This window comes from the organism of the source record quoted next, unplaced genomic scaffold (genome assembly GCF_019419815.1).
Source record: "Pyrus x bretschneideri cultivar Hongxiangsu unplaced genomic scaffold, Pyrus_bretschneideri_v1 Contig10, whole genome shotgun sequence".
NCBI classification, from domain to species: Eukaryota; Viridiplantae; Streptophyta; class Magnoliopsida; order Rosales; family Rosaceae; genus Pyrus; species Pyrus x bretschneideri.
The window spans coordinates 280,115-295,314 of record NW_025999391.1 but is presented as its reverse complement, the minus strand read 5'-3'; the positions used below and the strand labels follow the sequence as shown (position 1 = coordinate 295,314).

At 37.2% G+C, this 15,200-nt stretch overlaps 1 protein-coding gene across 1 annotated transcript; it reads left to right on the top strand.

The window, feature by feature from the left end:
* The first annotated feature begins 6,476 nt into the window (after window positions 1-6,476).
* On the top strand, window positions 6,477-9,580 carry LOC103967075 (squalene monooxygenase SE2-like). The gene is made up of 8 exons (XM_009380320.3): window positions 6,477-6,782; window positions 7,168-7,279; window positions 7,403-7,577; window positions 7,959-8,130; window positions 8,242-8,460; window positions 8,625-8,900; window positions 9,017-9,295; window positions 9,391-9,580. Exons 1-8 carry the CDS (start codon window positions 6,558-6,560, stop codon window positions 9,493-9,495), a joined length of 1,563 nt encoding a protein of 520 aa, XP_009378595.2. The 5' UTR covers window positions 6,477-6,557; the 3' UTR covers window positions 9,496-9,580.
* The last annotated feature ends 5,620 nt before the right edge of the window (window positions 9,581-15,200 follow it).

Sequence of the window (15,200 nt, the reverse complement as noted above, 5' to 3'; positions counted from 1 at the left end):
CTAGATTAGTGTAGAATATTGTTTTTATTATTAAAAAAATAAAGCACCAATAATGAATTACTATATAAGTATTAAATATAATTCATAATTGAACGATTTAGTTACTAGTATGTCGATAAGGGTGGGTGTCAATACAACCGTGCAATGATCGATTGGGTGTAGTTTTGACCATAAACAAAGCCAACCAGCCTGCAACCAAACCCAAACCGTAACAAATTGATTTGGTTACAATTTTGAGTTTTGTAAAAGACTCTAAACCAAACAAGACTGATCACGTACATGTTTGTTTTTATACTAATTTATTTACACATGTAGTGCTTCTGTTATCTAATAACTAAATGAGGATGTTGAATTTGAATTGATTATTGGCTTGCGTATTGAAATTTAGGGTGGGTCAATGAACTAGAAAAATAAAAATATATAGCATGTTAGAACAGTATAAAGGACAAAGAGAGCGAGATTCTGAGGTATGTTTTATCTCACCCCATTGTACCTTTATTTATAATAGTAGGGAAGGTAAATTCCTTACCTTAGTAGGATTACAACCTTAATAGGATAATATATAATCTAAAAAGATATGGTAGAATTATACAAGGGTACCCTAAGATATGATGGGATTTACACGATCACATTCATAATCTAACAGGATTGCAACATTTCCCTTGAGTGTGTAAATACTCAAACAAAACATTGCATTAGGTCTTTAGCGGATGAAGTAGATCAGTTGGTAACGTTGTCGCCATAACGGGTGAATGCGAGTCTCAAACTAACGAAAGCATGCATTGTGAGTAGTATGCATTGTAGTAAAATTCACAAAATCTTACTATGGTAAAAGCCAAAATAGGTGAAAACCCCATAGGCTAAGGAGAAACGTGAGAAGTATGCATAATATCAAAAACAAACGTCATACAGGACGAAAGTAGTATACCTCATAAGGTTATGACCATTTGAGGATGGTTGCCTCATCAAAACCTCAGTAGGTAGCAAAACCCAATAGAAAAAATGCTCCTAATCGTAGGAAAAATAGTACATTAAAATCAAGTGAGTATACTTCTGGATACTTTCCCTGAGTTTGACAAAACCTCCAAAATAAGAGAACTACAAGTTATTCAGGTCAGAAAATTTGCACATACCGATTCCTTAGACAAGCTTTTGAAAAGTAAACTTGGGCAATGACTTCGTAAAGAGATTGACCAGGTTGTCTTGGGAATGGATTTGCTTGACTTCAATGTTCTAATATTGTTGTTGCTGATGAGAATAAAATAAATTTGCCGATTTGGTGTTGTCTCCCTTGATGTATCATTTCTTCAGTTGGTTGATACAAGCAGTGTTGTTGTCAAAATTTGTTGTAGGGACGTTAACGACGGTAGAAAGACCGCTAGTACTTCAAATATGTTCTATAATTGCTCTCAGCTAAAAGCATTCATGCGTAGCTTCATGCAAGGCGAGAATTTCAACATGTTTTGAAGAAGTCACAACTAATGATTGTTTGGTAAACCTACAAGAAGTTGCAATGTTTCCTATGGTAAAGACGTAACCTGTTTGAGAACGTGTCTTGTGCATGTCAAATAAATAACATGTGTGAGCATAACCAATAAGGCAAGAATCAACCCGATGACCGAGGAGGGCGGCGACTTCTCTCGAGGATTCATAAGGAAAGAACAAACCCAAATATGTCATACCCTTGAGGTAGCAGAAGATGTCTTTAAAACCATTTCAGTGTTTGCATGTAGGCACATTACTATATCTTGCCAAAAGATTCACAGCGAAGAAGGTGTCGAGTCTAGTGCATTGAGTCAAGTACAATAAAGCATCAATTGCACTTAAGTATGGAACTTCGGGCTCCAAAATCTCTTCCTCATCCTCCTTAGGACGTAAAGGATCTCGTTTAGCATCTAGAGTACAAACGACCATAAGAGTACTTAAAGGCTTCGCTTTATCCTCATTAAAACGTCGCAACCCCTTCTGGGTGTAGCTTGTTTGATGTGATAGGATTTCATCCGAAGAGTGCTCAATCTGAGTTTTCTCAAGATCTTTCATCTCGAATTCTGATTTCAACTGAGCGGCAATTTTCTCAAGCTCTTCCGAAGTCCCAATGAGATTCATGTCGTCGACATAAACTGCAACGATTGGAAATTCGGAGTGTGACTTCTTAATAAACACGCATGGATAAGTATCGATTAATGCACTTGTTTATTATTAGTGACACATCATTAGTTTAAAAAATTTGATCTCTATAGCATTACCCTTCAATATTTATAACTCTTCTTTTCATTTGTTACTTTTAAAAAGTTTTGGATTTTGTAGTTGGGTTTGCATTAGGTTTTGTTTTAATGACATCTCAAGTGTAAACTTGAAGGCTCTCTTCATCGCTTAAAAAAAGCCTCGTTCAAGATTGTCAAAGAGTTTCACAAACTCATCATTCTTGTCTTCACATTCTTTCAATTTGGGTGGGTTTCAGATCGTTCGTATGAAAAGACAATTTGAGGTTTTAGGTTTAATCAAATTGGGGGCTTTAGGTCAAGAGATGATCATCTATTTCTGATCAACGGATGGATGGAAATGTCTAACTGATCATCGTTGGCTAGTTTGCACTATAAGAACATGGTAATAAAACTCAATATCTAATCATTAAAAGTGAATTCAGCAATTAGTTACTCTAGTGCCACCAAATATTTCTTGGTGGTTTCGAGCAAGAAATGGGAAAATGTCATCCGAACCATTCGAGAAACATCATCTTGTTTAGTGCTTTCACTGTATTATTTTTTCCCGCAATACAATAGAAGAAAATATTAGATTGTCTCACATTTAATTCAAGGGGTGTGTTTAGAAATCAAAGTTTTATTTAAAAAAAAAAAACACATCTACAGCCTACATAGTCATTTTATATTATAGCAGATAAGTCATTTACGTTAAAAAATTTAAATGAGGTGTAGTCAACAATTTGTAGGGTGTCAATAAAACAACCCTTGCATAATTCCGGGCAGTTTGCATGTTAAAGGGCACGAAACTTGGAGTAGGCAAGATATGAGTGTGTAACAAATGTAAGCTAAATATGCGTCTTTCTTCTGCCATCTACCCATCACGCAATGCTCATGTCCAACTGATTGTGGGGGGGGATGTATACGCCTTTGCTCCAGAGCAAAAATAGCAGTTTTTTGACCGTTGGCTCACTCTATATAATGGCGCCAAAGTTTAATCATGGCAGAAACTCTAAAATCATGGTTTTCCAGCTTATGTTGGTTGCTGTCGTGGCTTTTCTGTTGGGGTTTGTTTCCTCGTACAGTTTCAGACGGAAGAAAAAGGACAGAGCTTCAGTAAGGGATCGGAATGTGAATGGTTGGAGGAGCTCTGAAAATGGAATGTGTCTGCAGAAAGACATAGGTGCAATGGCACAGAGGAGCCCAAAAATATTTTACCCTCCCATGTATTGCATATGAGTATAAATTTTCTAGCTATATATATTATATTAATTTCCCACTTTTATCTAGCAATATAGAAGCTTGTGTTAAAATTAAAGTGTTTTTCCTAGAATGACTTCCCACATACCCAACAACTTATATTAATTCCTTAATTGTGGCTGTCTTGGGAACCCACATGTTTTCATGGTGCAGAGGCACTCCTATATGTTTTGGTTTTCTTTCCAGACAATAGCTTTCAATTGCTGCTTATCCTTTTGAGTTTAGTTTTTCATCTTTCCTTTTGGTTGTATTGTTCATGCTCTTGGTGAGAGTGTTGTAACTTGTAAGCTTATTTCCTTGTTAGTGAAAGTTGATTCATCTTCGTTGAGTTCCATTCTTTCTCTTTACTGTTGGTTGTAAGTCTTGGGCTAGTGTGGAGTCTACACTAACTGAGAAGCAATACTCTGGAGTTTGGAATATTGTCTTTCTCTACAGCTTGTGTATTGCTTAATTTGTACCATTTTTCTTTAGCAATAAAACACTAACTTGTATATTACTTTTTTCCACAAATACACAACATCATGATTTAATGCTCTATATTTTATGGACGAACCCTAAATCATGCTTTTATGGCAATTAAAGATTATTCATTTAGTAAGAGTGAGATGTTGATTCCAATTAAGTTTAAATATCGATTGTTGAGTCCTGTATGAATATATTGTCCTTTTTTTTTTTTAATTAAGGAAGGCTTTTTCATTGAATTCGCATAGGACCCCTAAAATGTTAGAGACGACCCTAAATCCAAGTAGTCCAAGTGTTTTCTTAGAATCTCCTTTCAAGTCTTCCCAGGTCTTCCTCTATCCCTTTAGCTCTAGCTTTGTCTCATAATTATATCTCCTAACCGAAGCGTCTATAAATCTTGTTTCACATGTCTGTTTCCACCTAAGAAAGTAAGATGCTGCAAAACCCGACTCTTGTTCCAAATTTTTTTTTCGCAACACACATGATGATCATTCGAGTCCTAATTAACGAGTCCCACAATACTATGATTCCAACCGAATCAAAACAACATTACTTTGACAACAAGAAAAATTAAATAAAAAACAACATTATGATCTTACGCAGAGAGAGTAAAAAAAAATTAGGTTGTAAATTAGTAATATCTTGTGACTAGTTTTCACAATTAACCATCATTTCATTTCAAAATTTATAAATAAACTAGCATCTTGCCACATGCTTGTGCATGTGACAATTTGCTCTTTTATATTTTTCTTTTACTTGTGTTTTTATTTTTTTATTTCTGTTTTAAAAATTAAAGAAATAAAGGGGGGAAAAAACTCTCCACCACATGAGATTTTTTTTTTTCTTTTAACAAACGATACGATCTACACTAGGGGTGGAAGAGTGGGTTAAGTCTCATAATATACTAGTAATAATGTAATTTAAATTCGCTTTGACGAGAGTTTGTTTGTTTGGATTTTTTTTTTTTTTAAATTAAATTGATTTTGAAATCATAGTTAAGGAAGGGTAGTTTGGGAATTTTGAATGTTTCCCATTTTATTGTCTTCTGGCTTTATATATGTATAGATAGATGAACAGCCTTATATGTATTTATTATTATAATTTTTTTTTTTTTTTTGGAAAGCTATTTATTATTATAATTTTGCAGGAAGCTTTAAGAATCATTCTCCCCATAATCAACACTGAAGGAGTAAGACAAATGTTCTTCCCTGCACGAAGATTTCTTCCGTTATAAACAAGATACTCAGAAAACCGAAAATAAAGAATGGCGTAGGCTCGTAGCACACTTTCTCAACCTTTTAAGATAAGCTCGTTTGTATAATTACAGATTCTTCCATGTAACAATTTCAAATCCTGGATTCTTCCATGTAACTATTGCTACATGCTCTCTTCAGCTCATGCAGTATACTCACTTTGTATTATATAATTGCAAGGACTGCTAGGTCAGTTACTAACGTGGGTGATTCTTGGCCGTAGATGCAAGCGAGTCTTGCATGCATCAATAGTTATGAATCAGTCAATATTTTATCACTTACACGCCTTCATCGTATCATTGTCCAATTGCAATTATATTCAAATAAAATAAATAAATTTCATACTGACTTGATCCATAATCCCATACTTTTGACAAAGAATTATTCTAACAGTCATGATTATATGCTATACTTAGTTTACAGGAGGATTAGGGAAGTTTGTTTTTTTTCATCTTTCGTCTTTTTATGTTTTAGTTTTACATTTCCAGTTGTCACCCCCTGTTTGGCACCCATGGTTTTTAAAACCTAGAGAAAATTTTGTTTTTTTTGACATTTGCATGGCAGAATATTAATATTTTGTACTATGTATAATAATATATGATCCACTTCCACACTTACCAACCCCTCTCTGACTAAATCAAGTCTTACTTGGACAGCCACTCCAATGCACTTACTCGCTGACCATGTAAATTTTCTGGTTCTGTTATAGGATCACTAATGGTTCCAAAATGTAAGAGAAAAGGGTTATAATCAGCCTCGCGTGAATATGTTAATGATATACATTTGTAATGAGTTAGAGATTGAGTTGTGGCTAGCATCACTGTAGCGCGTAATTTTGTTGTCTCGTAACATATAAATATCATAACAGTTGCGAAATAAAAATTATATTTGTGAAGTAAATTACATTATTGTTCAAGAACCTCCAAACATTTTTTTAGTTTCGGTTACATTGTTATTTCCATTCAAAACTATATTCTAATTTACGAAAAAGGAACTCAAACTCATATGGAAGAGGAGTGGTATATTGTCTTAGCCGACTGGCCTTAACTCCCATTTGCCAAAACAGTACCTATATTTTAGTTGCAAATGATTCCACTAAATCTTGGGGGGGGGGGGGGGGGGGGAAGAAATGAAATTTACTAAATTACGCAGTCTTGTACACAATGACTTGCTTTCAGGTCTTCCAATTTGGCCTGGTAAATAATTTACAGTGGTAGGCGCATGACTTGTCCACGTTTCTAACCCAAAACCAAAAAATAGTTTTGTAGAAAAAGTTGGCTCACTATATATAGGCGCCAACTTAAGTCTGAGAACCAACTCAAACACTTGAAAAGAAGAGCTCCACCATAATCTTCTCTAACCGAATTCACGATCCTTGAAGATGGTTTACCTGAATATAGTGTGTGCTGTTATAGCCTCGCTGCTCGGGTTTGTTTTCTTGTGCAGTCTAAGACGACAGAAGAAGGCCAGAGCTCATCAAAATGGGAATTGTTTGAAGAGCTGTGAAAATGGAACGTGCGACGATGCAAAGATGGTTGAAAGTGCAGACATTATCGTTGTTGGTGCTGGGGTTGTTGGTTCGGCGCTCGCTTACACTCTTGGAAAGGTGACATTCTCTCACTCTCGAAGGATTCTATGCCTCTTTCTATATTTGTGCGATATATAACTTGACGAGGTTTAAGCTTTTCGAAATTTAATGGTTTATCACTCTTTATTTATCTGTTCATTAAAATATGTAATTGTTTCCTTTTATCTGAGATTATATTTCTGCTTCGGTGGGAAGAAAACTTAAAGATAACGCCTTGAGATCTGTTTGGGGTCTCCAAGATCATCTGCGTTTTGGATCATTAGGAAAATCTTTTCATATATTTTTGTTAGAATGTATATAGTAACATCAGGATCATAATATTTACAATTTGCACAAATCTAAGTTATCATGTCTTGTCTTCTTACTATTGCTATGTTTTGTTTACAATGTCTGCATACCACAGGATGGGCGCCGAGTGCATGTGATTGAAAGGGACTTGAGTGAGCCAGATAGAATCGTCGGCGAGCTGCTGCAACCAGGGGGATATCTCAGATTAGTTGAGTTAGGCCTTGAGGGTAAGCAAAGAAGTATAAACCTGAGGACTTGTATGAATGTTCCATAACTGTCCTCCTCATTTATTTCCACCCTGAGTTAGACAACTACATATGATAATTGTTAATATTTCTGTTTGGTTGAAGATTGTGTAAATGAGATTGATGCTCAACGGGTTTTCGGATATGCTCTTTACAAGGATGGAAAAAGTACCAAGCTGCCATATCCTTTGGAAAACTTCCATCCTGATGTGGCTGGGAGAAGCTTTCACCACGGGCGTTTCATTCAAAGGATGCGGGAAAAAGCTTCATCTCTTCCCAAGTACTCTTCCTTTCCCTTCAAATATATTTCATAGTATTCTTTTTTCAGTAGGCTCGCCATGTGTTGTATAATTCAAAGTTTTAGAGGTCTGGAAAACACAAAGTTTTCCCTCTGCTTCAGTCATCTATTTCGAGTATCTGTTATAATTTGACGTTCGGTATGTTTTTGCTATACAAAGATAGATCCTTTGATTACATAATATATTCTCTTTGCTTGAAAGTTTGTCATGCTATGTTGTCAGACTGTCAAAACTTAACCATGTATTTAACAAGAATCTATACGATATCAGATAATACATGTTATGTGAGATTCATTATGAAGGAGATTTGCATACTCTGCTGGAGTCTCATTTGTGTGTCATTTCTTAAATTTCAACATCAGTGTAAGATTGGAACAAGGAACGGTGACATCTCTACTGGAAGAAAAAGGTACTGTCAAGGGGGTGCAGTATAAATCCAAAGGTAGTGATCTAGAACTCAATGCACACGCGCCTCTCACAATAGTATGCGATGGATGCTATTCAAACCTACGGCACTCTCTCTGCAATCCTAAGGTGAAGATAAACTGCAAATCTTGTAAAATAAACAAAAACAAGAAAGGATAATTGATTGAAATATACATGATTACTAGAATATAAAATCATGTTTTATTTTTCTTTTTGTAGGTCGATATACCTTCTTGTTTTGTTGGTTTGGTTCTGGAGAATTGCCAGCTTCCATATGCAAATCACGGGCATGTAATATTGGCAGATCCTTCGCCGATATTGTTTTATCCTATAAGCAGCACCGAGATTCGTTGCCTTGTTGATGTACCCGGCCAAAAAGTACCTTCTATTTCTGGTGGTGAAATGTCTCACTACTTGAAAACAAAAGTGGCACCCCAAGTATGTCTATTGTGCTTCAAATAGTTTGTTTTGGAATAAAACTATTTCGAACAAATAAACCGATCACTTTGTTATTTACCTCTCTAAATAACAACCATCTCTGTTTTACTTTACGTATTTGAATCTTTGGCCTAATCAAGGGGTTTGCAAATTCTTTATTGCAGGTTCCCCCTGAGCTGTACGCTGCTTTTATGGCTGCCGCGGATAAAGGAAACATAAAATCAATGCCAAACAGGAGCATGCCTGCTGCTCCTCGTCCCACTCCTGGTGTCCTTCTGATGGGGGACGCTGTCAACATGAGGCATCCTCTAACTGGAGGAGGCATGACTGTGGCTCTTTCAGACATTGTTGTTCTTAGAAATCTTCTAAGACCTCTGCACAATCTGAATGATGCACCTGCCCTTTGTAAATACCTCGAATCCTTCTATACGCTGCGCAAGGTAAGCAGCCTAAGTTATTACACACATATTCAATACTTTTACAATAGTAAAGTTCTTATTTCAAATCGATTTTAATGGTAAATTAAAAAAAATTCTAATGCTTGGTTTTGGTGCAGCCTGTGGCCTCAACCATAAACACATTGGCAGGTGCACTATACAGGGTATTTTGTGCATCACCTGATCCGGCAAGGATGGAAATGCGCCAAGCATGTTTCGATTACTTGAGCCTTGGAGGCGTGTTCTCGAATGGACCTCTAGCACTTCTTTCCGGCCTAAACCCGCAACCATTGAGCTTGGTTCTCCACTTTTTTGCCGTGGCTGTCTACGCCATTGGGCGCTTGCTACTTCCATTCCCTTGCCCAAAACGCATGTGGATTGGAGCCAGATTGGTTTTGGTGTGTATCTATCTCCATTTGTTGAGATATTCAGTTGCATCTGGTGTGATCCTCTTCTCAGTTGTTTTGATTTTTCCACCTTTTGTTTTTTGTAGGGTGCTTCAGGAATCATATTCCCCATAATCAACTCTGAAGGAGTGAGGCAAATGTTCTTTCCTGTGACAGTGGCATCATACTACAGAACTCCTCCTATTAATTAATTAACATGATGAAAATTGAAAAAAGATGTGTTTAGCTTTAGCAGATGTTCTTCCGAAAAAATTAAATAAAATCTTAATTCAATTCCTTTGTGTCTTTTTTTTTTTTCAATTCGATGATGATGCACCATTAGGTCATGGCAACAGATGATGCATCGGTAAGTCAACAAACATCATGCTCATAATCTTGTTTGGGCTTGAAATACTAGACTTGGGCCGAAGGTGGGTAGTTTGTATTAAGATTTAATTATTGGCTCACTGGTAACCTTTGAAGCCGAATAATATCTAGATATCCAGCCCAAAATGAAATTTGGCCGAGTACTAATAGAAGTGATTCTGCCGAGACCTAATTGCAGATTGGTTTTGCCAAATAAAAGGATAATATCATAATCCAGGAGTAGACCAAGGGAGTAATCGTACCCAGGGTCAGGACTCTAAGCCGCCCCTCAGATGATTCCAAAGCTCTATTGATTATTCCCTCAAATGGCGTAGAGCCGGAATTTGAATGTTATAACGCACAACCTTTTGGTTGTATAAACTTTTCGGAAGCCAAATGATGCATTGGACTTCTGGGTCAAGGGGCCATGTCCCCATGCCCATAGCCCGCCTATCGTAATCGTGCTTAATACAACTCAAGCCTTCCAAGCTGTTAACCAAACACTATGGAGTAGGTTAAATGAGACTCCTTAGATACTACCATTTTAAAGTTTTACCATTTTAAAGTTTTAGACTTGCAATTATGCGAAGTTTCAAGGTTGTGTGTTATTTTGGGATTTTAAGGTATTCACACTACTGCAAAAAAGAAAAGAACGAATAAACAAGATGGAAGTCTCTACATTATCAAACACTGAAATTCTTATTCAAAAAAGAATGGTGAATTTGATAGGAGATGTGACTGAATCCAGAAATGCCTACCCACATATCTCCTAGAAGAGAATCAAATCATTAGTGTAGTTCTAATTAAAAGACAATACAAAGTAAGTTTTACATAAGGGATCATTTTTGGCGATAGCACATGGTGAGCCGATCAAGAAATGAGTTCTCCATGGACTTGTCTTCACACAGACTACGACGTTGATAATATTTGTGGTTAAATTCAGTGCGGTGGCCTTCATATTTTCTTGTATCATTGAAGAATCAAACCATGTTTAGTTTGGAGAGTTTTTTTTTTTGTTTTATCGATCAAACAATCTCTGAAGACAGTTCACCTCAGAGTCATCGATGCTCATTTCCACGGACCAGGCTCTCCTTTTCTTTATTGTAGCTTCTGCCTTCCATAGATGCAATTGATGTTGAGAGTAAGCTTCTTTGATGACCGCTTGTTGTCCTCGTCATCAGTTAGCTCATACTTGTCAGATTTACGTTTGTCCCTTTCTTCAAGGAGGCTTTTTCTTTCCTTGCCTTGCTTCTTACAAACTCCCAACAGTGCCATTGGTCGATGATTTCCTCGATGTGGTCTCCGAGTGTTTATCAATTTTGAATGGTATGGCTTATGCACTGGTGGAAGGAGCAATACTCTTTTGGCTTTTCTTTACCAGATGTTCAGGAAGAGGTTCCGACCGTTTGAGAAAGGGTTTGTCCTTAATGTTGTGAAGAATGTTGTTGATGATAATGTGCAGGTCTGTATATTGCCTCAATCTAAGTGGAGCTTATTTATCTTTTCGTCCCCTTATGTCATTTCGACAGGAAGACAGAGACGGATTGCTCCAGTTTTCTCTTTTTCGTTTGAGCTTCCTACCGCGGTCTTGATAAGGAACCTTCCTTTTGGTTTTGTCGTCCCAGTTAATGAGGTCAAAAATTCTGCTAGGGTGGCATAGTCGTACTTTCTCTCGTCCAGCTTCTGGGAGAATGGCAAGTTGACATAGAGTCCCTGCTTGTAAGCCATAGTGGCAAGTATGTTGTCAAGCCTTTCTACCTCAGCCAATTTCATGTGGAACCTCTTCAGGTAAGCCGTAAGAATTTTGTCCTTGCCTTGAGCTGCCATGATGAATATGGCTTTGTGTCGTTTTTGGAAATCATGGTACACCAAATAGGTGTTGGTTAAGATGTTGACCAAATTTTTGAAGCAATCAATCAAACAAGTTGATAACTCTGAGAACCATCTCATGATAGTCCCCTCTAAGATAGAGGAGAACATCTTCTACATCCAAATGTCATTGTTGCTGTATCAAGCCATGACGCTCATATAGTGCATGATGTGGTAATCCGAATCAGTGTCGCTGCAGAAGTACTTAAATCGAGGTTGAGAAAACTTATAAGACAGAGGCGCATATTCGATTGTTGAAGAGAGTGTGCTTTTCACTTTCACTACAGTCCGACCAGGGATACGAAATGTTGTTTCCCTTGGGGCATCTCTAGTCATGTCATCGTTATCGAGCTGACGTCTCTTTGGTTCATCTAAAGACATTGGGTCGTTAAAGCTCAGTGTCGTGGTTCCATCCGGGGCACTTTTGCAACGGCCAAATGACCAAGGTTGTGTAGAACCTGTGTCCCGTTGAAGCGATGTTATTGGCATTTTGATCATTGTGAAGCGGGTTTGTACTCGGATTAGTGATGTCTACTAAAGTTGGAATAAAAGTTGGCTCGATGAGTTATTCAGCTGGGGTTATGGTACTTATGTTGCTATAATCAAAAATAAGAATTTGAGTTTGTGGGATGGTCCTGCTGGATCTTTTGAGAGCCTTCATTCTTTTCTCGACGTCCACAAAGTTTGCATGACATCACCCGAAAAGCAGTATAGCCATGCTGGAACTTATCAACAAAAACGTTGATCTTTGGTAAAGTATCTCATGCATGCCTCATAATGAGAGGGGGTCCAATAGGCAGAGCCTCGCCGCCCTTTGGGGTGGCTAGAGCATGAAGGGTTTGATTGCTTGCCCCTATAGTGTTGGTGGTGTCGACAACAAGATTATTTTCAACATATGGGATTGAGACATCAGGAGCAAGGCTGTCATCGGTCGCCTTGTTAGTGTTGGCGTTAATAGAGCTTTCTTATGTGTTCATGTCTGTGATAGATTAAGTTGGTCAGGAGGAATATGATTTTCACTCTCAATGAAAACACCAATTGCTGGAACCAAATTCGCACACTGCTGTAAGCGGTAAAGATGCACAAATCCAACTAAACTGTAAAAGAACAAAGTACTGCTTGCAATATAAGACTCAAGCAATAAGCAATATAATAAGTATGCGATAATTGCGGGAGCAAAGATGCATCTCTTAGGATAATATAATCATTATCAAACCGGGAGAATCACAGAAGATATTTAGGAAGTAGATATTGCATCCTTTTACGACTATGATTACTTGCGGCGCATGTCAATCCTTAGATTGTAAGGACTCCAAGATTATACGAAACATGTTGATTCCTTGCTGGATTAAGTTTTCATATCTTGCAGAATAAGCATGATAAATCTCAGCAAAGTCATCAGACTTTGTCCATTGATTCCAGAATAGGACGACGGTGGCATCCCTGCTTTGTTTATTCAGCTCTACATCGGAGGATGTCAAGTCCATGGCCGGACTTCTAAGGTATGCATATTTTGATTTGCCTCACTCCCGTCCTGGACAATTATGGCCCAACAAGAGAGAGATTGGCGATAGCAAGGATAAAGAGAAGAGAGAATTTGGTGATTCTGTAATGTGGTGTTTCACCTTGTTGTGCCTTTATTTATAGTGATAAGGGAGAAAAAATCTTACTCCCCAAGGAATACAATTACAATAAAATATATTATAGAATCCTATAAGTAATTTAATTACTAGGATTACTTTTTTATTTTCAGTTTTCACATTTTTAAAAACTGAAAATTGAAACAAGTTTCAAATTTAAAAAAAAAAAGAAAAAAAAAAGGCAATTTGACAAAAAGAAATAAAATAAAAAACCAAAAACTGTTGTGAAATTGAGGATATGTGCAGTGGGATATAGTAAATAAGACACAATATTTACGAGGTTCGGCAAATGTGTCTACATCCTCCAGGTGACAGTAGTATTTTCTTTCATTATTTGAAATAATAGGAGTACAAAATAATTCTCACTATTTTCCCTCTTCTCTCTAGCTTGGCTCACTGGTATTTTCTCATGCATATCTCTTATTTCTTTTCTCTCTTTCTTTACTCTTTTCTTTCCTTTCCTCCGTATGTTTTTCTTATTTGTTAGTGGTCTTGGCCTTCATTATATAGGCAAATGAATAGGTCATGACATCATTGCTTACATAGGCATGATGTCATTACTTGCACATACATGATGTCATCCACTCAAATTAAATAATGGACACCTATATTTATAACAAAAACAAAATTTCTACTATTTAATATAACCCTCTTTGTCAAGGGTAAGAAGATCATTTTAGCCCTATAAACAAAACTAAAGAACAATAATTTTTACTTCTCACACACCCCTTTTTACTTCTTACATACCCCTTTTTACTTCTCATACACCCTTTTAATTTCCAGTCATTAGATCATATGAATTAAAGAATATAAAATGACAGAAATAAATAAAGGGTGTGTGAAAAGTAAAAAATGATGTGTGAATATCATACCCCTAACTAAAATAAAATTATGAACAATATAGTAAATGACACACTAAGCAAAGGTTGGGCACAGGCAAATCTGGGCCCAAATTTTGAAGGACCGGACTGGACCCGTTTTAAAATGAAACGGAGTAAAGCAGGGCGAGTAATGAAATTTATAAATTTGGAATCAGACCTAACCTGACTCGTTTATCGAACCAGAAAGACGTTGTCTTCCTCATGGATCCAAGACCTCCACCTTTGCCATTACAAATTACACCAATTGATGAATTAAAACAAAATCATACATACCCATAAGCAAATTTCCTAAAAGCACTTATTTTGCTTCAAATTACATAAATTTAAGCCTTAAATCGCATACCGAGGCGCAACCAACAACTGGTAAGTTTTGACCCTTCGAACTTCTTCTCCTAGTTGGCGAGGATGCTGATATCCTTCTGTATAAGGTCGTTGAGAGAGGCGATAATGTCCTTGTCCTTCTTGGTCATCTTTACCAGAGCCTTGCTGGAGTCTTGCGGCAAACATAACGTACAAACTGACGAAGGAAACGAAGTCACGACATAAACGATGGTGGCCGGAGTCGAGAGAAGGAAACCTCAAGGCTCGAGTTGGGAATTCAAGAGATAAGAGAGTGAACTGACAATTCGAGAGAGAGGGAGAGAGTAGATGTGTGTTAGAAATGGACGATGGAGATGTAATCTCCATATAATGGACGGTGGAAATGGTCCGGGCCGGGGCCCCTTTTCTTTTCAGAAATTCTCACATGCCCTGCCTCGCCCCGTTTCGAGTTTACAAAATCTAGACACACCACGAACCAGCAAGGCGCGCCTCGCCCCGCAAGTCCTAGACCCATTTGCCTAGCCCTACACTAAACAATTTTGCTGTATTTTTTTCTCATCCTCACAGCCAAGTGATCTCCAATTTACTCCCACCTCCCTCTCTCTTTCACATTTTTCTCCCACTGCTCTTTCTACTCTCCTTAACTTCTAGCTCGTTAAAAACAAATCACTACTCTTATAAATAAAAAAAACAGTTCTCACACATTGAATGTGTGAATATATTTTGATTTTCTCAAATATTGTTTTTTAACATTTTGATGGGAGAAGTTATTTGTTTTTAACAGGGTTGGGAGTTAAGGAGAAAGAGAGAATGAGTTTAGAGTGCAGTGATAGGGTGAGG